This window comes from Palaemon carinicauda, chromosome 30 (genome assembly GCF_036898095.1).
Source record: "Palaemon carinicauda isolate YSFRI2023 chromosome 30, ASM3689809v2, whole genome shotgun sequence".
NCBI classification, from domain to species: domain Eukaryota; kingdom Metazoa; phylum Arthropoda; class Malacostraca; order Decapoda; family Palaemonidae; genus Palaemon; species Palaemon carinicauda.
The window spans coordinates 33,116,509-33,133,598 of record NC_090754.1 but is presented as its reverse complement, the minus strand read 5'-3'; the positions used below and the strand labels follow the sequence as shown (position 1 = coordinate 33,133,598).

General features: G+C 44.5%; 2 protein-coding genes across 2 annotated transcripts in view; one reads left to right on the top strand and one right to left on the bottom strand.

Annotated features, from left to right (window-relative positions):
* Nucleotides 1-2,743, top strand: part of LOC137622980 (lysine-specific histone demethylase 1A-like) — a 101,454-nt gene extending 98,711 nt beyond the window's left edge. The window contains exon 16 of the mRNA XM_068353591.1: nt 2,056-2,743. Coding sequence (XP_068209692.1) covers nt 2,056-2,224 — 169 coding nt within the window. The 3' untranslated portion in view covers nt 2,225-2,743. The remainder of the gene's footprint in view (nt 1-2,055) is intronic.
* A 9,440-nt stretch (nt 2,744-12,183) lies between these two features.
* Nucleotides 12,184-13,205, bottom strand: LOC137622981 (uncharacterized). Its single transcript, XM_068353592.1, has one exon. It carries the CDS (start codon nt 13,180-13,182, stop codon nt 12,442-12,444), a length of 741 nt encoding a protein of 246 aa, XP_068209693.1. The 5' UTR covers nt 13,183-13,205; the 3' UTR covers nt 12,184-12,441.
* Between the last annotated feature and the right edge of the window lie 3,885 nt (nt 13,206-17,090).

The window sequence follows — 17,090 nt, the reverse complement described above, 5'->3', positions numbered from 1 at the left end:
TTATGAAAGAAAAGGTGTCTTTTCATAAGGCTTGGAACGGATTAGGCTATTTACATGTAAAACGCGACTCAGGATACGAAAAAATCAGCATACGAAACCGTATCCTGAACGGATTACTTTCGTATGCTGAGGCATCACTGTATATTGTTATGTAATTTTAAGTATCTGCACTCATGAGCAATATGTCTGAGCGAGTAGGGGACTTGGACTCAAAATCTTTTGGCAATCCATATAACCTAGAGCAGTCACATACTGGTGCACTCGTATATATTCAGACACAAGTTCGCTCACTGATAGGCATACGGGTTTGTGTTCTCAACACACACTCAACCCCCTTTACTCCCCCACTTACATGGGATAGATAAAAAAGACATGCAAGTGCACCAATTTCGTGGCCTCGGACAGTCCAGTCCAATAGCCGTTGCTGAACATAAGGAAAGTATTCTGGTGTAACTGACTTAGCTTTTTTGTTAGATCCTTACATGTAGAGGCACAGTTAATCAAGATCGACAAGATGCATCCTCTATGTTGAAAATTACAGATTGTCACCAATAGAGTTTGTCTATGGATGGCCCTGTGAGAGGACCAATCCATCATTGAAGCTTTTTTTATCCAAGCATCTACATTTGGATCCAGTGTCCTGAAGGTGTTTCCTGCTCAGAAGTAACAAGACCCTTGTTCATCCTTTTTGAAGGTATCCAAAAGAAGGGAGAACAAAGATTCTAAGAAGAAGGTTAAGAAACTGGATGACTCCTCTAGGTCTTTTTGTAAGAAAGATCCTAATGATCTCTCTTTTCCTCATTTCCACTTAGTAGGTCTGTAACATGGAAGCTGCAGCCTTCTAGTTGGACCACTGGTCATGTTCCGTGAGGTACCAAAAGTATCATGTCCAAGATGATGCTTACAATGCACGTATGGTGAGAGTGAGTGTGTTAAGGCTCATTTTCTCTATTCTCCCCTTCTTTTTGGGTATAGAGGTTGGAACCTCATAAAGCTGGATTTACATTGATACAGGCAAACACCACTGATAGCTAGCAGTTTTTATTTCTGTTAAATAGAAATGTTCATTCCACAATCCTCATTATGAGTCGGAGGATGTATATGTATTGGTTTTGATAGGCCTTATAACAGACTCACTAGTGTAAGAAATATTTTCTTGTGTAACGACTTTGGTTGCCTGGGTCGTGAACCTGAGGCTATTTTCGTCCCTGGTTTGCAAGGTGTCTAAGATGTTATGCTACTTAGCACCTTATCAGTTTTAGCATAGCCATCTTGAGATTTTAGCCAGCCAGTTTGGTACAGTAATAGGGATGTCCACCCACTTGAAAAAGAGTCTCATTAAAAGGACTGTTTGTTTGTGTAGGAACATATCACAAATTTCAAAGCTAACTTACATTGAAGAAGGTAATGAATGTAAGAGTTGATGGGAGAAGTACAAGAGGAGGGCCAAGGTCTGGGTGGATGGACTGAGTAAAGAAAGCTCCAGGTGATAGGAAGATAGATGTGAGAGGCTAAAGAACGTGCCAGAAATAGGAATGAATGATGGCAAGCAACTGAGATGCAGTTCTGATAAGCCCTGGTTTTTCCACTGGTTACCATGTTAACCCTTGAGGTAGCAGCAGTAGGCAATTCTGAATATGAAGCTTGAATTGTGGTGGATGATGGGGGAGGGTGGGCTGTGGCACTCTAGCAGTACCAACCAAACTTGGCTGAATCCCCAATCAGGTTTAAAGGAGCTAAAAGAAGAAAAGCCCTTTTGTTTACTTTTTTTTTTATGTCTTACTCCCCCCTTAAAGGTATTTTACGGAATTGCCTTGGTAGAATACATGAATAAATAAATACAACTCGCTCAATCATCATCCACAACAATTGAATCTTCTTATTCTGAATCCCCTACTGCCGCTACCCCGGTTTTCAATTGCAGAGTTGAGAGATCTAGGTGCACTTAAATCGATTTTAATTATTAAAGGAGTCAGGTTTTTATAGCTAGGAAAAATATAAATAATTATTTTTGAAAATTTGCGACATTTTGTTTGTAAATTTTTCATTTGACAGATTATTCTTTGGTGGAGAACATACAATAAGAAATTATCCAGCCACTGTTCATGGCGCCTTCTTGAGCGGGCTGAGGGAAGCTGGACGCATTGCTGATCAATTTTTGGGTTGTCCATATGCAGCCCCTCCACCTCCACCAACAAATGGTACAGCAAAGATAGAACCATAAGCAGGATTATTCCAAGCACAGATTAAAATAATGTTAAAATTATTTATCAACATTGTGAACTTTAATGTTACTTATAAGCTGTATTTCATTCAAGGTCTGTTAGTGTTTTTTTTTTTTTTTGGGGGGGGAGGGGGCATTTCTTAAGAAGGACAACTGTGGAAAACATTACATGCAAGTTATTTATTGTACTGTACAAAAACCTGTAGGGACATTTTGTCATTTTAGCAGAAAATTAGTTTTCATGATTAAATTCTGTATTTTAAAACTGGTTATTTATAATGACTATGTTTAGTTCTTGTGAATTTTTAAATGAATAAATTTCCTATTTCCATACTCAAATTTTGAAGTAGTACTTAGGGTTTTGTGCTGTACTAATTATCGTTTACTTAAATTATAATGAGATACTATATTGTAATGACCTTGATGAACTTGGAATGATTGGTTGGAAGCTTTACAGAGTCGACATGCTTTCTTTTAGATAACCCTGTTTCCCGACCATAAATAAATTTGGAAATATAAGCTTAATTATATTTACTAAACATAAGGTAACTTATAATAATTAAAGATAAAATGTGATGATGGATACTTTGTAATTTATTATTTTAAATACAAAAACAATGGAATGTTCCTTGTGTTCAGGATCATACTTTTTTCATTTATGCTAGTTAATACTCTGAAGGAGTATTAATTTAATTAGATGAATAAGTTATTAAAAATGGAGAAGATATGATTGCATTCTCTTTCTTGTACATAAGATGTTCAGAAGTAATTATATGGATTCTACACTGTTCAAAGTGTCAAATTCAGGGTTGAGTTTGAAGTTTCCCTGTACTCTCTTGCCAGATTTTTTTTTTTTTGAAATTTGCTTCCGTGTAATTGTTACGACATGAATACAAACCCTCATCTTTTAATAGGAATAACTCAGCATAGCTGGGTATTCACATCCATTAAAAAAAAAAAAAAAAAAACTTTAGCGAGGTGGCAGACAACCCCTGGATAGCGAGGGGCAGTGGTTAGCAGTTTTGGCTCTTATTCACCAAAATCACTGACTATCTATATCAATTTTGACTCGGTTGTTAGAGAAATTGGATGTGCGTCGCTCCTCTATCTTGGGTTCACCCAGCTTTAATTAACATTGTTTTTTCTTTTCATGTTGTTTGCACTGTTTTCCTGAGATAGCAGCATACTGACTTGCCCTAGCATTGAGGACTGCCCCTGTGGCACCTTACATTCGCCGCTGGAGGCAGATCATCACCAGCTTTCCCCTTGTGCAGAGGACCCAGACTTTTTCTTTCTTCCGTAGAAACCACTACTCCTGCCTCTGTCGGATTTTTCCAGAATTTGGTTGGACCAGAGGGATGTTCCTCAACTCCTGAACAACTTTTGGGCAATGGAGAAACAATTGTGACCAACTCTCAAAGGAAGTCCTTGTTACTCTTCTCACCTCTGGCCTTTGTTGGGACTTCAGGGTTCTCCTTGAAAAGGCAGACTTGGAGGCGTTGAGGGGTAGCTTACCGCAGGAACCTCTACCTCCTTGTGCAGAGGTCGGCGTAGGCTCTTCCTCTTCCTGTGCTGAGTGAAGGGATCTGTTTCCATCCAGCTGCGTACCCTTCACTGCTGCTTCCTCTTCCATCTAAGGTCCTGTAGAATATTCCTCCTCGGGGTAACAATTTCATTTGTTCACGCACTTGCTAACATCGCTCAGCTTCAGCCCCCACCCCGGTGCCTGCCAGCCCTGTGGTAAACTTCAGCAGACACCCTCGTGTTTGCGAGTGGCTCCACATGGTTGAGCAAACTCTTCAACTTTCTAGCAAATGTCAATTTTCTCATAAGTGTGCTTGGGAGTACTCACCAGCTCGCTCAAGCTTTGCAGCAAGTAAGGGAGTGCCTCACCCAGCTCTTGTGCGTCAATGGGCACCCTATTAAATAAAGATGGCGTATACACCATAATGCCCTTGCCTAGCATCAGCAGGTAGTGCTTGGGAGGAGCCTGCCCTTCCAGAGTATTCCCAAAAGGAGTCCGGGGAGGCTAATTACCATCTTCCTTCGTTCTTTCCCCAGGCCAAGCGTCTTCCACATCCTCGGCCTTTTGAAGACTTGCTCGAGGTCTACTCTTGCAATCCCCCTCGTGACTCAACCACGAGCAACGAGCTACACAACGTCACAGCTCGGGCACACGGTTTGAACACCTTTCGTGAGTGTGGCATGGCTTCTCGCACCTTATGCCCTCAAGGGTGAGGTCTGAGCTAAACGACATCACAGCTTGTGCACGCGGTTTGAACTCCTTTTGTGAAAGAGTTAGCTGCTCGCACCTATTACCCTCAAGGGCAAGCTCCCCAATCTCCCAACCATCCACTCCTTGGGATCCTGATGCGGATTGGATAAACAACATCGTTAATGCAGCTCTGGTATCCCAATCTGCACAGACCAAGGCTACTTCTCTGTCTGTCCTACCCGACAAACTGGCTACTATTCTGTTAACTTTGGATGTGTCTTCGAGGAATCATCCTTCCGTGCCCCCGCCACCCCCCCTGCCTAAGGCCCCAACTCAACTAGCTCTCTCGAGTACTGACCTTTCACGTTTCTCAGCACCACAGACACAGAGACTGGGAATATAAAACCTCGCCGACCGGATGTGGACCTCTTGTGGAAAGAGCTCGGCCTGGTTTTCTCGAAGGTCCCTCAGAGGCAGCAGGTCACGCCTCTTCCAGGAGACACCACTCATCCTCGTACCAATAGATCATTCGGAGATATCTTGATAAGTTGTTAAGTTGAAACGGGGGATTCACCCTCTCCTATCCCTCCTCTGAGACTTTCCTCTTCCTCCTGAGGACTCTCTCAAGCCTCTCGGGCCCCTGGAGCTTTTTCAGCCACGGGAAACTATAGGTTACCCAGGCCCTTCCTTGAATCCTTCTCGGGGTAGGAAGGACATGGCTTCCCTGCCGAAGAATTGGGCCTCAAAACATGTCGACGATCCTCTTCTGCAGCGGAAAATTTAACAGGTCATAGCAGGTGCCTTGGCATCTCAGCCTTCGGAAGCCTTCCCTGGCCTCATTGCCCTATGTACCTCGTGATGACTATGACCCACCCCTGAAACAGCTGGGTATGAGCCACAAAGTTGAGATCCTGATTGATGATTCAGATTGCTCAGACAGTGACCAACCAAAACCTCCCAGCCCTAAGCCTCCAACCACCGAACTGGGAGTCTGATTTCGTCTTCCTGCAAGTCTCGGCTTGTATTTGAAAAGTTAACAGCATAATTGCCAAAACCACTTTCTCTACTCCAAAGAGCCGGAACACATCTCTAAACCTACTTTGTACTGCTCCTAAACCCAAGTGATCTCCCTAATAAAGATGATCTCGCAGATTTCTGCTAAGAAGAACCCCCTCAGGGCTAGCAGCTCCTCGAGAATACTTCCTCCTCCGTTCGTAAGACAACATAAGAACTCTATTGATATTGTGATACATATTACTACTCTACTGCTAGTAGATTCGGCAGTGTCGGCCCTGGCCCAGTGCGCGTTCCTGGACAAGTTGGCTTCGCAGCCAGTCCCCTTTCACTTCGGGCAATGCCCTAGTGATGGAGAGGCTTGCAATGGAAACCCTTCAGGCCTCCTCCTGGGTGAACCATACTTGGCAGACAATGAAGACCTGTCTAAACTGGAGAGGAAGAAGTTCTAAGACATCATTGTCTGAAGCCAGAACTGATGAGTTTCTAGCACGCATGCTGCCAGCCAATGGGCTAACTGGATCCTAAAATGATAAGACTCTATTTTCTCTAGTTTCATGAAGCAGGTGCTGAAAAGGGAGGTCCTCCTCCTGCATAACTTGTGTCTCCTCTCCTTCATTGTTCCTTGTGGACGAAGTCAAGGCTGTAGCACAGAAATAGAGGAAGGCAAGTCAGGACTCGCTGCTCTTCAGGGCCGTTTCATGTCTTCCCTTCCCTTTGGCACCTCCTGTGCCTAAGGCTCAAGGTGCACCACAGCAAGCACATGACCCCTTCCCGGACTCTTCTCTGCAGAACACTGGCAAGAGGCCTTCCCAACCTTGACAACACTTTCAAGGGAAAGGCCAAAAAGGAAGGGGAGGCAGAGCCTCCAGACATGAACAACGTCCCTGTTAGTTGGGGATGCTTGCAACTCGGTTGGCAGTGTTGGGAGAGCTAACTTCAAAAGGTACATTTCTGAGTCTTACCACCTCAGCCTGAGGGAGCTGTCTATGGAATCTTCCTATGACGGCATCCCTCCTCTTAAAGATGGTGTTGGCCCAGAGGTTCACTACCTGATGGTAGAGAAACTCGATTGCCCAACAGGAAAGTCTCCATAGACTTCCTGGAGGACTCTATAAGATCAGTCCTTAGACCAAATCAGTTGTCCTAAAGAACCCAACCTTAAGTCGAGGCACGAAGTCGTGTGCATGGCGTACTTAGCGACTTTCTCTTGGTTGAGTATCTCGGGAGACAAGAACGAGACTGGAAGTCCCGTGAGCTTCTCGAAGGGCGTAGCCTTTGAGAGTGCCTCTATGGAATGGTCATGAGGCAAAGCAGGAAGAGACTTTCTAAGGATTTCGTAATTCTTCCTCTGAAAAACATTTGGAGGAGGGGGAGCTTGGAGGACGAGTTGGAATGATGAGAGGAGGAAGCTCCAGTTGCCTGGGACACTGCTTTCCGTTTGGCACTCCTCAGTCCCTTTGACCATGGCGGAGTTGCACTGGTCTTCAGGGATTTCAGAGTACCACAAAACTGGTCCAAGACCATTTCCTTCCCATCAGGGAGGGGCTACCGGTGGATCTGGCAGCCCAGTGATGCAGGATAGAACCTGCCCGAGGGCATGTTTCGACTCCTCTTCATCCTCCGTTAGTTTAGGGCTAGCAGCATCTGGCAAATCATCGTCCTTGAGATAGCTTTGCCCATTACTTCCGAGCTCTCACTCATAGGACCCCAGAGTGGGTCCAAGTTATCAGTGTAAGCCGGAGACAGGGTAACTGCTGTAGACGTGCTCACTTCCAACTGCCTATCAGGCAGAGTAGGGGGGAAGCCTGGCCAAGGATTTAGTATTTGTAAACAAATCCTTGGGCTCCTTGTCCTGGGGCAGGCAAGGGCTTTACAGGCTCTGCTAGTCTGCAGAAAAGATGTGCCTCCATAAGCTTTATCTTGACCGGGGAGGGACGGAAAGAGTCCCTGTAGCAAATTGCCATGTCTTCGTGTGTGTGTGTGTGTGGGGGGGGGGGGGGAGGTTTGAAGGATGGATCCGCTTCCCCTTCGGTTTGGCCTTTGAGACCTGGAACTGCAAAGGGGCTACCTTGTAGTTTTCTTGTGAGGCGAGAAGTTTTTCTCCCTGCAAGGGGGAACAGGTGGAACGGAATCCTTAGAACTCCTACTAAGATTGGCTGGAGAAGAGGCGGCAACAGAGGAATTCTAGGAGTGCCTCCTACAGACTGGAAACAGGGAGTGACCCCCGTCACAGCTTGTCGCATTACGTCAAACAATGCTCGCAGCCATGCGGGGTAGCGGGCTCCCGATGAGCTGGGAGGGAGGTCTTTAGGATGACACAGATCCCTAGGCTTAGGAACCTCAGAAGGGTTCTTAGCCCTATTGCCTGTAGGAGGCTTACCTGCAGGCAAGGTCGGCATAGGCCTCCCCTTGGGCAGAGAGTCTGGGCGTTGTTGCATGGGCGACTGTTGTTTCTGGGGCGGTGGGGGCCCCTTAGACTGGTGAGATTGGTGAACGTCTCTCCTGGCGAAAGGTTTGCCCCGGGAAGGGAGACCTTCTGCCGCCAGAAACGCTGATGGTATTTCGTCCGAAGACGAAGCAACCACGGGCGAGTTGAGATGGGTTCTGCGAGGAAGGAAAATCATGAGAACCCTCTCTAGCATGAGATGCTGACATGTCATGTGGCACAGCGTGAGACTGAACTAGAGCATGAGGAGGAAACCCAGGGGGAGGAGCTACTGTGGAGCATAACTCCAGGTCGCGCGACCCATGGGAATCCAAATAACGAGGACTCTGAGGTTCTGTATCACTAAATCCTGCAGGAGGGGTCGCCTACAGGACGAGAGGTGCAAGAGTCTGAAAACTCTGTCACACTAGTCAAACTCACCATGACGAGGATCATAGGAGCTGACAGGCGCATTCCCAGCTACGAGAATTCGAAGGTTCAGCCTAGCGCCCAGCATGACAGTAGCTATTCCTCTTGGAAACTAAAGAAAAAATTGGTCCATCACTTCAGTGAGGAAATAAGTCTTCATTGAACATCATGGAAAGTCTGACCTTGTGTGTTTCAGTAAAATGACTATTGGCAATTGACTTCAAGAAAAACTTTGACAAAATGGTTAATGACCTGCCATGAAACAGCAGAATTCTCAATGCCCTGAAATCAGTAAACCAAAGTAGACCTTCAACAAGGCAAACTCATGAGGAACTCCAACAAAGATGGATAGTAAAGAGATGAAGCAGATGTGCAGAAAGTTATTGCATAATCAAAATTCATTTGATTTTAGAACAATACTGCAAAAACTTACTAACTTTGTCAATGGTCAAGTGGCATGTGCTGAGGTAGAGAAATCACTAACTGGGGTCTTGGAATGGCATATGAAAACAAACCACCTTCATAAATTCTAGACTGATAGTAGGTGGAACCAAGAGTTTTATGGATGCCGAGGTTAGAGTTAAAATTTTCACGTTTGCTGAAATAAAGAAGTCAATAAAGCTGTATTTGTCAATTTTTTCTTAGTCGTTCTTTACAGAAAGAGTACCTCAGACCCTTGCAAGTACTGTATAGCAAAACATGGTTCAAATGAAATTGCTGCATTATTTTGGTCTCATGAGGAGGCTGACACTTGTGTTATTCCATGTCACAAAATGTCACCTCAGCACCATAAAATAATAAATTCTGAAGATATTATGTACTCTTTCTGATGATTTATCACTTCAATGAGTGATATATCATCTCCGGGAGGTTTATGTGGCACTGCTGCTCAGATTCTGACCGTTGCACAGAAGCCGTGAGGTGCAGCAGATGAGCCCCACATCCTTCTTTCAATGCATCTGTGAAGAGCAACTAATCTCCCCACCCTTCTTTTGATGCATCTGTGAAGAACAACAAATGCGAGGAAGGAGAGAGGTGGCCTTCTACCCTGAGCAGGTTGGTGTCTGACGCCCACCATCCCAGGTCTTTTGTTCCTGCCCCACTGACACCAGAATACTTGGAGGGTCCAAACGCTGAGACCAAAAGGTCTTCAGCTGCCACTCTAGAGATCGAATGCGCAGACAGCCATTGGGGACTAACAGCAGCCTTTGCCACTGATTTACTGGCAATGCATCTCTCGAGAGGAAGGTCTGAGCCATCTCTCTCAGTTTCTTTACTAGTTCCTTGGACAGAAAAATCTTACCAAGTTTGGTCATGATTTTCATCCCCCTATATACCCTATCTTGAGACAGTTGCAGTTGGGACTTTTCTTAATTCCCCATGACATCCAGATCTTGGCAAAATACAAGAAACCTGTCTTGATGGAGGAGAAAGGTCTCCCTCAAATCAGCCAGAACCCACCAATCGTCTAGATAATGAAGCGGATGGCTGCTGTTCTTGTGGGCCTAGGTGTACACCCGAGGTGTTGTGGACAGGCCTAAACACAGCACCTTGAACTGGTATATATTCCTTTCTAACGTGAAACTCATGTACAGTACTTCCTTGAGGATGAATGAACGGAGATCTGGAAGTATGCATCCTTGAGGTCTAATGATATGTGTTCTGACAGCCTGTCTGACTGTCTCCATCCTCCAGATGCCTTCTCTACAAGAAATAAAGAGACTGTAGAAGCCGAGAGATCCTTCCGAGACCTCTTGGAGAGTGTCCTTCTACAGGATCTGAACTTCAGCCTCAAGGTCCTGTTCCTTCGTGTTAGAATCTGACATCATCGGAGGGAGGATGAGAGGAGGGCGAGTGTGTGAATTGCATGATACATCCCTCTCTTAGTACGGAGACAGGCCAAGGTTCGGCCCCATGGAGCATCCACCTCTGACATCTGGTTTTCAGGCATCCCCCTACTGGTGGACCGGTCATGGGAATGCATTGCCCTCCCTAGCGGGATTATCCTCATCTTTTTCGCCTGCCTCCCTTAATCCTCGAGCTCTTAGGTTGGAAGGGCTGTTTGGGGCTATGGATCTGCTTTTTCTGAGAGCTCCTCTTCGACCTCTGAGCCTTAGTCGGAGAAGATCTCTGTGGTGGAAGTACCGCTGAGTAAGAGCGTGAGGTCATCATCCATGTAGAAGGGAGTCCTGACTGTCTGCCGTCCATAGAGGAGTTGCGCAGCCTCATTGCTTTTCTCTTAGGTACCAGCCTCAGGAATTTTGAAACTGCATCGTTTCGTTTCAATACCCAGTTGATCCACTGGTTCATGATGGTATGTGCCGAGAACATCAGGGCCCTAACTCCCAAAAAGAAGAAGGCCAACAGTGCTTCCTTCCTTTGAGGAGTAGATAGATCCTTGTTCTTCATGAGGTAGCCTACTGTTCCTAACCAGTGGTCCAAACATGAAATGGATTGCACCGAGCACTTTGCAACCCTTACCATGTTGGCCGCATCACTCGCATTGAAATGCACTGACAAGGTTGCCAGAGAGAGGAGTTCTGCATCAGAGCCAAACTTGCTAGCTCCAACAGTAGAGGAGAGGGATCATCCTCTACAATCCCGTTGCGCCCCTAGATGTAAGACCTCGTGTAAACTTTCCTTGCATGGGGAACCTGTGAGCCCCAAGGAAGGTCACAGCAGATGAACTGCCCTCAGTGGCCTACGCTGCTTTGTTAGCATAAGCAAGGAGGCCCAGACACGTAAGTTTGTCCTGTAGTCACATGAACCCCGCTCATACTTGATCATCTCCCAGGGGAAAGGCGATCAAGCAGAGGCAGCGTTTTAAGGTTGAGCCGGCTAAGACCGCTGGCGAGGTTTCTTCCCTTTCAAAGCAGAAGAATCCCTCTCCTTCCATAGCCTGTTAAACCTCAACCACTCCTGGCATGAAGACTCCTGCATGCAAGAGTGACCTCTACACCCAGGGCAAGGACCGTGAAGATCTGTCTCCTCTGCCGATATGAAGGTGCCGCAACGGCGCCCTTCATTTCTGGGACAAACCCGCATGATTACAATCCCTACTGGCAGTCACACTTGAAAGAGAAAAGAAATAAAAGGAAATTTTAAGCTTTTCAGGCTAGTAAATTAAGGAAACTTTTATTTGGTTTTAACGGAAGAGTAAGAACATGTCTGTATTCCAACAAACCAAAATAAAAAGTGAGAGTTGTTTACTAGTGCTGGTGTGAGCGAGGTTCTGGCCTACCTCCGCTATACCCCTCCACTAACTAGAGGGTAGTTACAACTTGCAAAAATTTTTAAGGGCTAGTTTCAGCTATTGCCGAATTAATACTCCTACGCAAAGAGCATAAGGTTTGTATATAGTGCCGGATCAATAAGTCTTTGTCCATCCAGCCACCAGTGATCACTTCAAACAAAGTAATGTTAAACAAATATTCCTGGTAACATGAAAGATATTTTGTTGTCCGCTTCATATTCTTACTGTATTAGTATGCCCTAAACTGCAAAATTATTATTATGCCGATTCCGTACAGAGTTTCTCTTTATACTAAACACTATTAAATCTAGGAATTACTTCATATTTACTTAATCTGCCTCTAAAATCCTCAAAATTAAAATATTAAGCAATACTGTCATTACTTAAAAATTTTTTAGTGAAGAAATGCCAATTAAAATATAAGTAATGAAGAAATACCAACGATGTTGATACTATACCAGAATAAAAGGATATACAGTAATAAATCAGAACCATTTTCCCAGTTGGAGTTTTAGGTTTATAACTTCTTGTTCTTCCAACTAACTAGGGTTGTAGTTAAGCTAGTAATAATAATAATTTCCCTCATTAACTCTCTAGGAAAATCAAATAAAACCCTTACATAATAATTGTCGCCACAATGAAATATTTGTTCGTTTACAAAAATTTATTCAGAAACTAAAATATCAAACAATTTTGCAATAAATCCCATTTCACTTTCTACTTCTTTAGGCTATTGTACTTTTACAGTTTCTTTAACAGCAAAACATAGTATGGATGAAGTGATTCAGTATGGAGAAAATATAATCTGTAGGGCTTCAAATTTGGTGGGATACAAAAACTATAAAAATATCGCTCTCAAAACTAGTAATCAATAAAAGTTACTTTCCTTCCAGTGGATCAACACCAAACTCCTCTTGCAACTGATTGCGCAACATCTTCCTATACCTAGGCAACAAGTTTGCATGCAGTTGATCATAAATCATCCACAATTCTCTCTTGATAGATTTGCTTCCAAAAGGAGCCCTGACTACACGGTTCCACATTACATTGAAAAACACCTCGCCCATGGCATCTGCAAGCTTAATAGCATAGTCTTTATTTTCATGTGAAGGAGTGAACACTACATAATTAACACCTGGATATTCTGCTAGATACTTCAAATGCTTTTCTAATGCAGGACTTTTATTGCTATCTGCTTTTAGAACTTTCTCCCTATTGAAAGCTGCTGTGATTTCACTCGCATTTATCTCTTTGTATTCTTGTGGCTCTTCTCGTCTTCCATGTGGACTTTTCTTGGCCTTTATTGAATTAGCTTTGTCTAATTTTGGGGGGCTTCCTTGCTTTTCACAGGCACCCAATTCTTGCAATGATGGACTTTCAACACTGTAATCCAAATTCTGTTTTGATGATGCAACAATATTTTCCTTATTCCTGGCATTCTTTCTTTTCATTCTTCTCCACAGATTGCTTATCTCTTCAACTGTTATTTCTTTCCATTCTGGTCCTTCAGCAACTACAGCAGAATGCATCTCTTTCCTACCAAGATTGGGATTCCCCACCTTCAAGCGAGCCATCAAGGTACAGAGGCTTTGTTCCTTATCTGGTTCACTGAACGCCATTTTTCAATCCACCTGTAACCAAATAAATACAAAGATATTCAAAGTAAAACTAAAATTTTTTTTAAAACAATTTGTATTTTTCCTAGCTATAAAACTTGAGTAATTTAAATGGGTTACAGTACTCTTAGTCTCGTTTTTTACGATCAGAAAATCAAAAGGTAAAGGGTTTGATTGCATTATCATGCAGTTGCTAGGCAAGTCCAGTGCATGGCGTTCGCAGGATGCACTTCACTCTCTTCCTGTCGAAGACTTGTAGGGAGGTTGAGGCTGGATCTTTGATTAAATGACTAAAGTTTGTAAAGCTAAGGAAAATACAAATAGTTTTAAAAATTTGTTGTTTATTTCTATGCACATACAAACTTCTGAGTCATTTAACTGGGACTCTCTCTTATGTAGATGGGAACTCTCCCTACTCTCTGGTAGTGGGGGGGGGGGGGGGCAGTAGCTGTAGTGAACGACACCTCGTAGTAACAGGAGATTTTGAGGAGGGAGAAGTCTAATTGGAAAGGGACCTCTGGTAGTGGTATCACTCGCCCCAGTTTTAATACTGACGCCCTTTAGGGGTGAGCGAGCTGGGTATATTCCTGGCATTCCATACAACTTTTTTCTCTGGTATATTTAGCAGTATTTATAACTTTGAAATGGTGCTTTAAGGAGCATTTCACTGGGCGATACAGTTTCCTCGCCCAGACATAGATTTTTCCTTCGTCAAAATCCCTTTTTAAGTAAGAGCTATAGGTCAGAAGTGGATTGATTTGGAACTGCATTGCAGGGTTGTAAGAGGCAGGGCTAAAAAGTTCAATCCAAAGGTTTTAGTCTTGTGCCTGAGGTTACGATATACAATATAACCATTAATAAATACACAATGAATCTCAAATACTGTGTATAGTCAATGATAACTGAAAGAACATGGCATTCTCACTTGCATTAGGGTCAATTCCAAGTAAAAGCTTCAGGTCCATCTGTGATCACCATCTGCCTTGATCCACATTACATAGCCTTCTAATGCAGAGAATAATTGATGCCTTTGGTAAAACAGTTAAGTAGTCCATAAGAGCATAAAATTAGATTATTTGAGCTGTAACAATAAGTTGTAAGAGAAAGTGTCCAGGGACCTATTAGTACAATCTCTAGGGTAATGGTTTTGCCTTTTCCATATGCCACCTTTGAGAACTTGTGCTATCGAGTGGTTCTTGCAGAACGCTGGGTTGTAGCAAGACCATGGATATCATGTGCTCTAGGGGGCCTTTGGCAATACTTCCCCTGAGGATTTATAAGCTATCATGATTGTTTGTCTTTACCAAATGAAACTATATTTTTGGATACTTTCTTTTGGAGCATCTTGCGCTCACAAACAAATATGAAATATTTGGAGATAATTTGTATTTTTCCTAACTAATACAAACCTGGAGTTATTTATGTGGATTATCTTTTGGAGAAGCTGGAAAGTAGCTACTAGAGTTAAAAGTGCGAGGCGGCAACCCTACCTAACCAATGAGTGGGTAGGCAGGGGGTAGCTGGGGGTTACCCAGCCACCTATATCTACTCCCAGCTATGAACTAAGTCACTTTTTTAATGGAGGCAGGACTTCTAGGGGGACAGGTAATGGCAGACCAAATTATATGAATAACTCCAGGTTTGTATTACTTGGGGAAAAATAAAAATTATCTTCAAATTTGTTCCATACTAACAAACCTTACGTTATTTATGTGGATGACTCACTCTTAGGTGGGTGGAAGTCCGATTCTGGCATGGACATTGATCCAGGTTTACCTAGTACAGTGTATGTATATGTATATATTCACATGTACACACACACACACATATATACATATACATATACATATATATATATATATATATATATATATATATAATCACAAATTTTAAGTAATTTGTATTTTTCCTAACAGTAATTACCTTGAACTACTTTCTTAGGAGTATCTGGGATCTCCTTCCAACCGACCAGAATTTTGTGTAGTTTACCCTACTCCCGTTTTCTATGCGGGGGAACCTCTGGCAGAGTGATACGCGCCATGAGGCGACCCGGGGTCAGAGAGCGTGCTCGCTCAGGTCTCGACCTCCAGTAAGTTTTGATAGGAAGGTTTCTACGAAGTCCTGTAGGGCACTGGGGCAGGATGGGCAGGCCATAACCCGAAATTAGTTCGAGGTAAGTACTGTTAGGAAAAATACAAATTACTTAAAATTTGTGATTTGTTCCAACACGGAGTACTTACCTCGAACTACTTTCTTAGGAGACTTATACTTTAGGAGGTGGGAGTGGCCTTCCGGACCTAGAGACCGTTGACGAAGAGAAAAAGGGGAACCTAGATAGGAGGCTAGGTTCTGCTGACCTAAAAACAAAACGAGAAATAGGGGAAAACTACGCAAAAAACTATCTTAGTGTCTTGAGTAACTCACCTCTGTAAAAATCCTTGGAGACGTATTCTTTCACTGACAGTGTATCCCATGGCAGGTGAAGGATTCAAGGGTCATGTAGGCGAAGGTGATAGGAGGGAAAAAGGTAAGGAAGGAACCTTTGTCTCTTGGACTTACCGCCCACGGCTTCCCCGAGGTTACACCTTAAATCTTTTGGAGCGCAGAAATGACTGGACCGAGCGAGAACCCATCCAAGGATTTTCTCGAACATTCCTTTAGGTAGTGAGCCGTAAAGGTGGACTGTCTTGACCATGTACCTGCTCTCAGGATCTAGGCCACTGCCATGTTCTTCTCGAAGGCCAGCTTAGTACTCAGGCCTCTAATGTCAAGGGGTCTAGGCTTTCCCGGAAGGGAGACCCCCGAACTGCCGTAGGCTCTCATGGTTACCTGTCGTAGCCAGAAGGAGACCGTATTCTTGGAGACCGGGTTCTTCACCTGTCCTGAGGAGACGAACAGACTCTTGGTCTCAGGGTGAAGTCTGGCAGTCCTCTCTAGGTACTTCCGTACTGCCCTGACTGGGCACAGTAGTAAGTCCCTCGGGTTGTCCGACCGCGGGATAACTGGCACTGAAAACCCTTCAAACCTAGGGTCCCAAACAGCTGGGTTCTTAGACTTAGCTACGAAGGTGGGTAAGAACCCGAAGGTAGCTTCTCACCAGCCCTTCGAGTGTGAGACCTTGTAAGACTGAATCTCACTTACTCTTTTCGCCGACGCAAGGACTAACAGGAAGATCGTCTTGACGGTGAGCTCCTTGTCTAGGATGTCCTTGAGGGGCTCAAGAGGAGGCTCTGAAAGCATCTTCAGCACCCTAGCCACATCCCACTGGGGCACTCTAGTGGACTGGGGAGAACACGACTGTTCGAAGCTCTTGATGAGCATCGAGATATGTCTGGAAGTACCTAGGTCGATGCCCTTTAGGAGGGAGACTTGGCCCAACGCCGCTCGGACTCCTTTGATGGCTGGGATGGACATGCCCACTTCGTCCCTGAGATACACCAGGAAGTCTGCTATCTCGTGAATGGAGGCCTCTAACGGCCTGATGTTCTTCGAGGAGCACCATTTTGTAAAGGTAGCCCACTTCGCTTGGTATACCGCAACCGACGACCGTCTTAGGTAACCTGACATCCTTGCTGCGGTCTTCGATGAATATCCTTCCTTCCACAGGAGACGCTCGATAACCTCCACGTGTGAAGGAGGAGGGACCGAGGGTTTTCGTGAAACCTATGGAAGTGAGGCTGCCGGAGAAGGTCTGGCCTGTCCGGAAGCAGCCAAGGTGGAAGGCGCGCCAGTTCCTTTAGGTCTGCGAACCATTCTCTCTCTGGCCACCAGGGCGCTACCGAAGTCATCCACAGGTTGTCCGCCCGTCTCACCCTGTTGAGGACCTGTCTGAGCATCCCGAAGGGAGGGAAGGCGTACACGTCGAGATTGTCCCAAGGATGTTGGAAGGCGTCCTTGAACGCTGCTGTCAG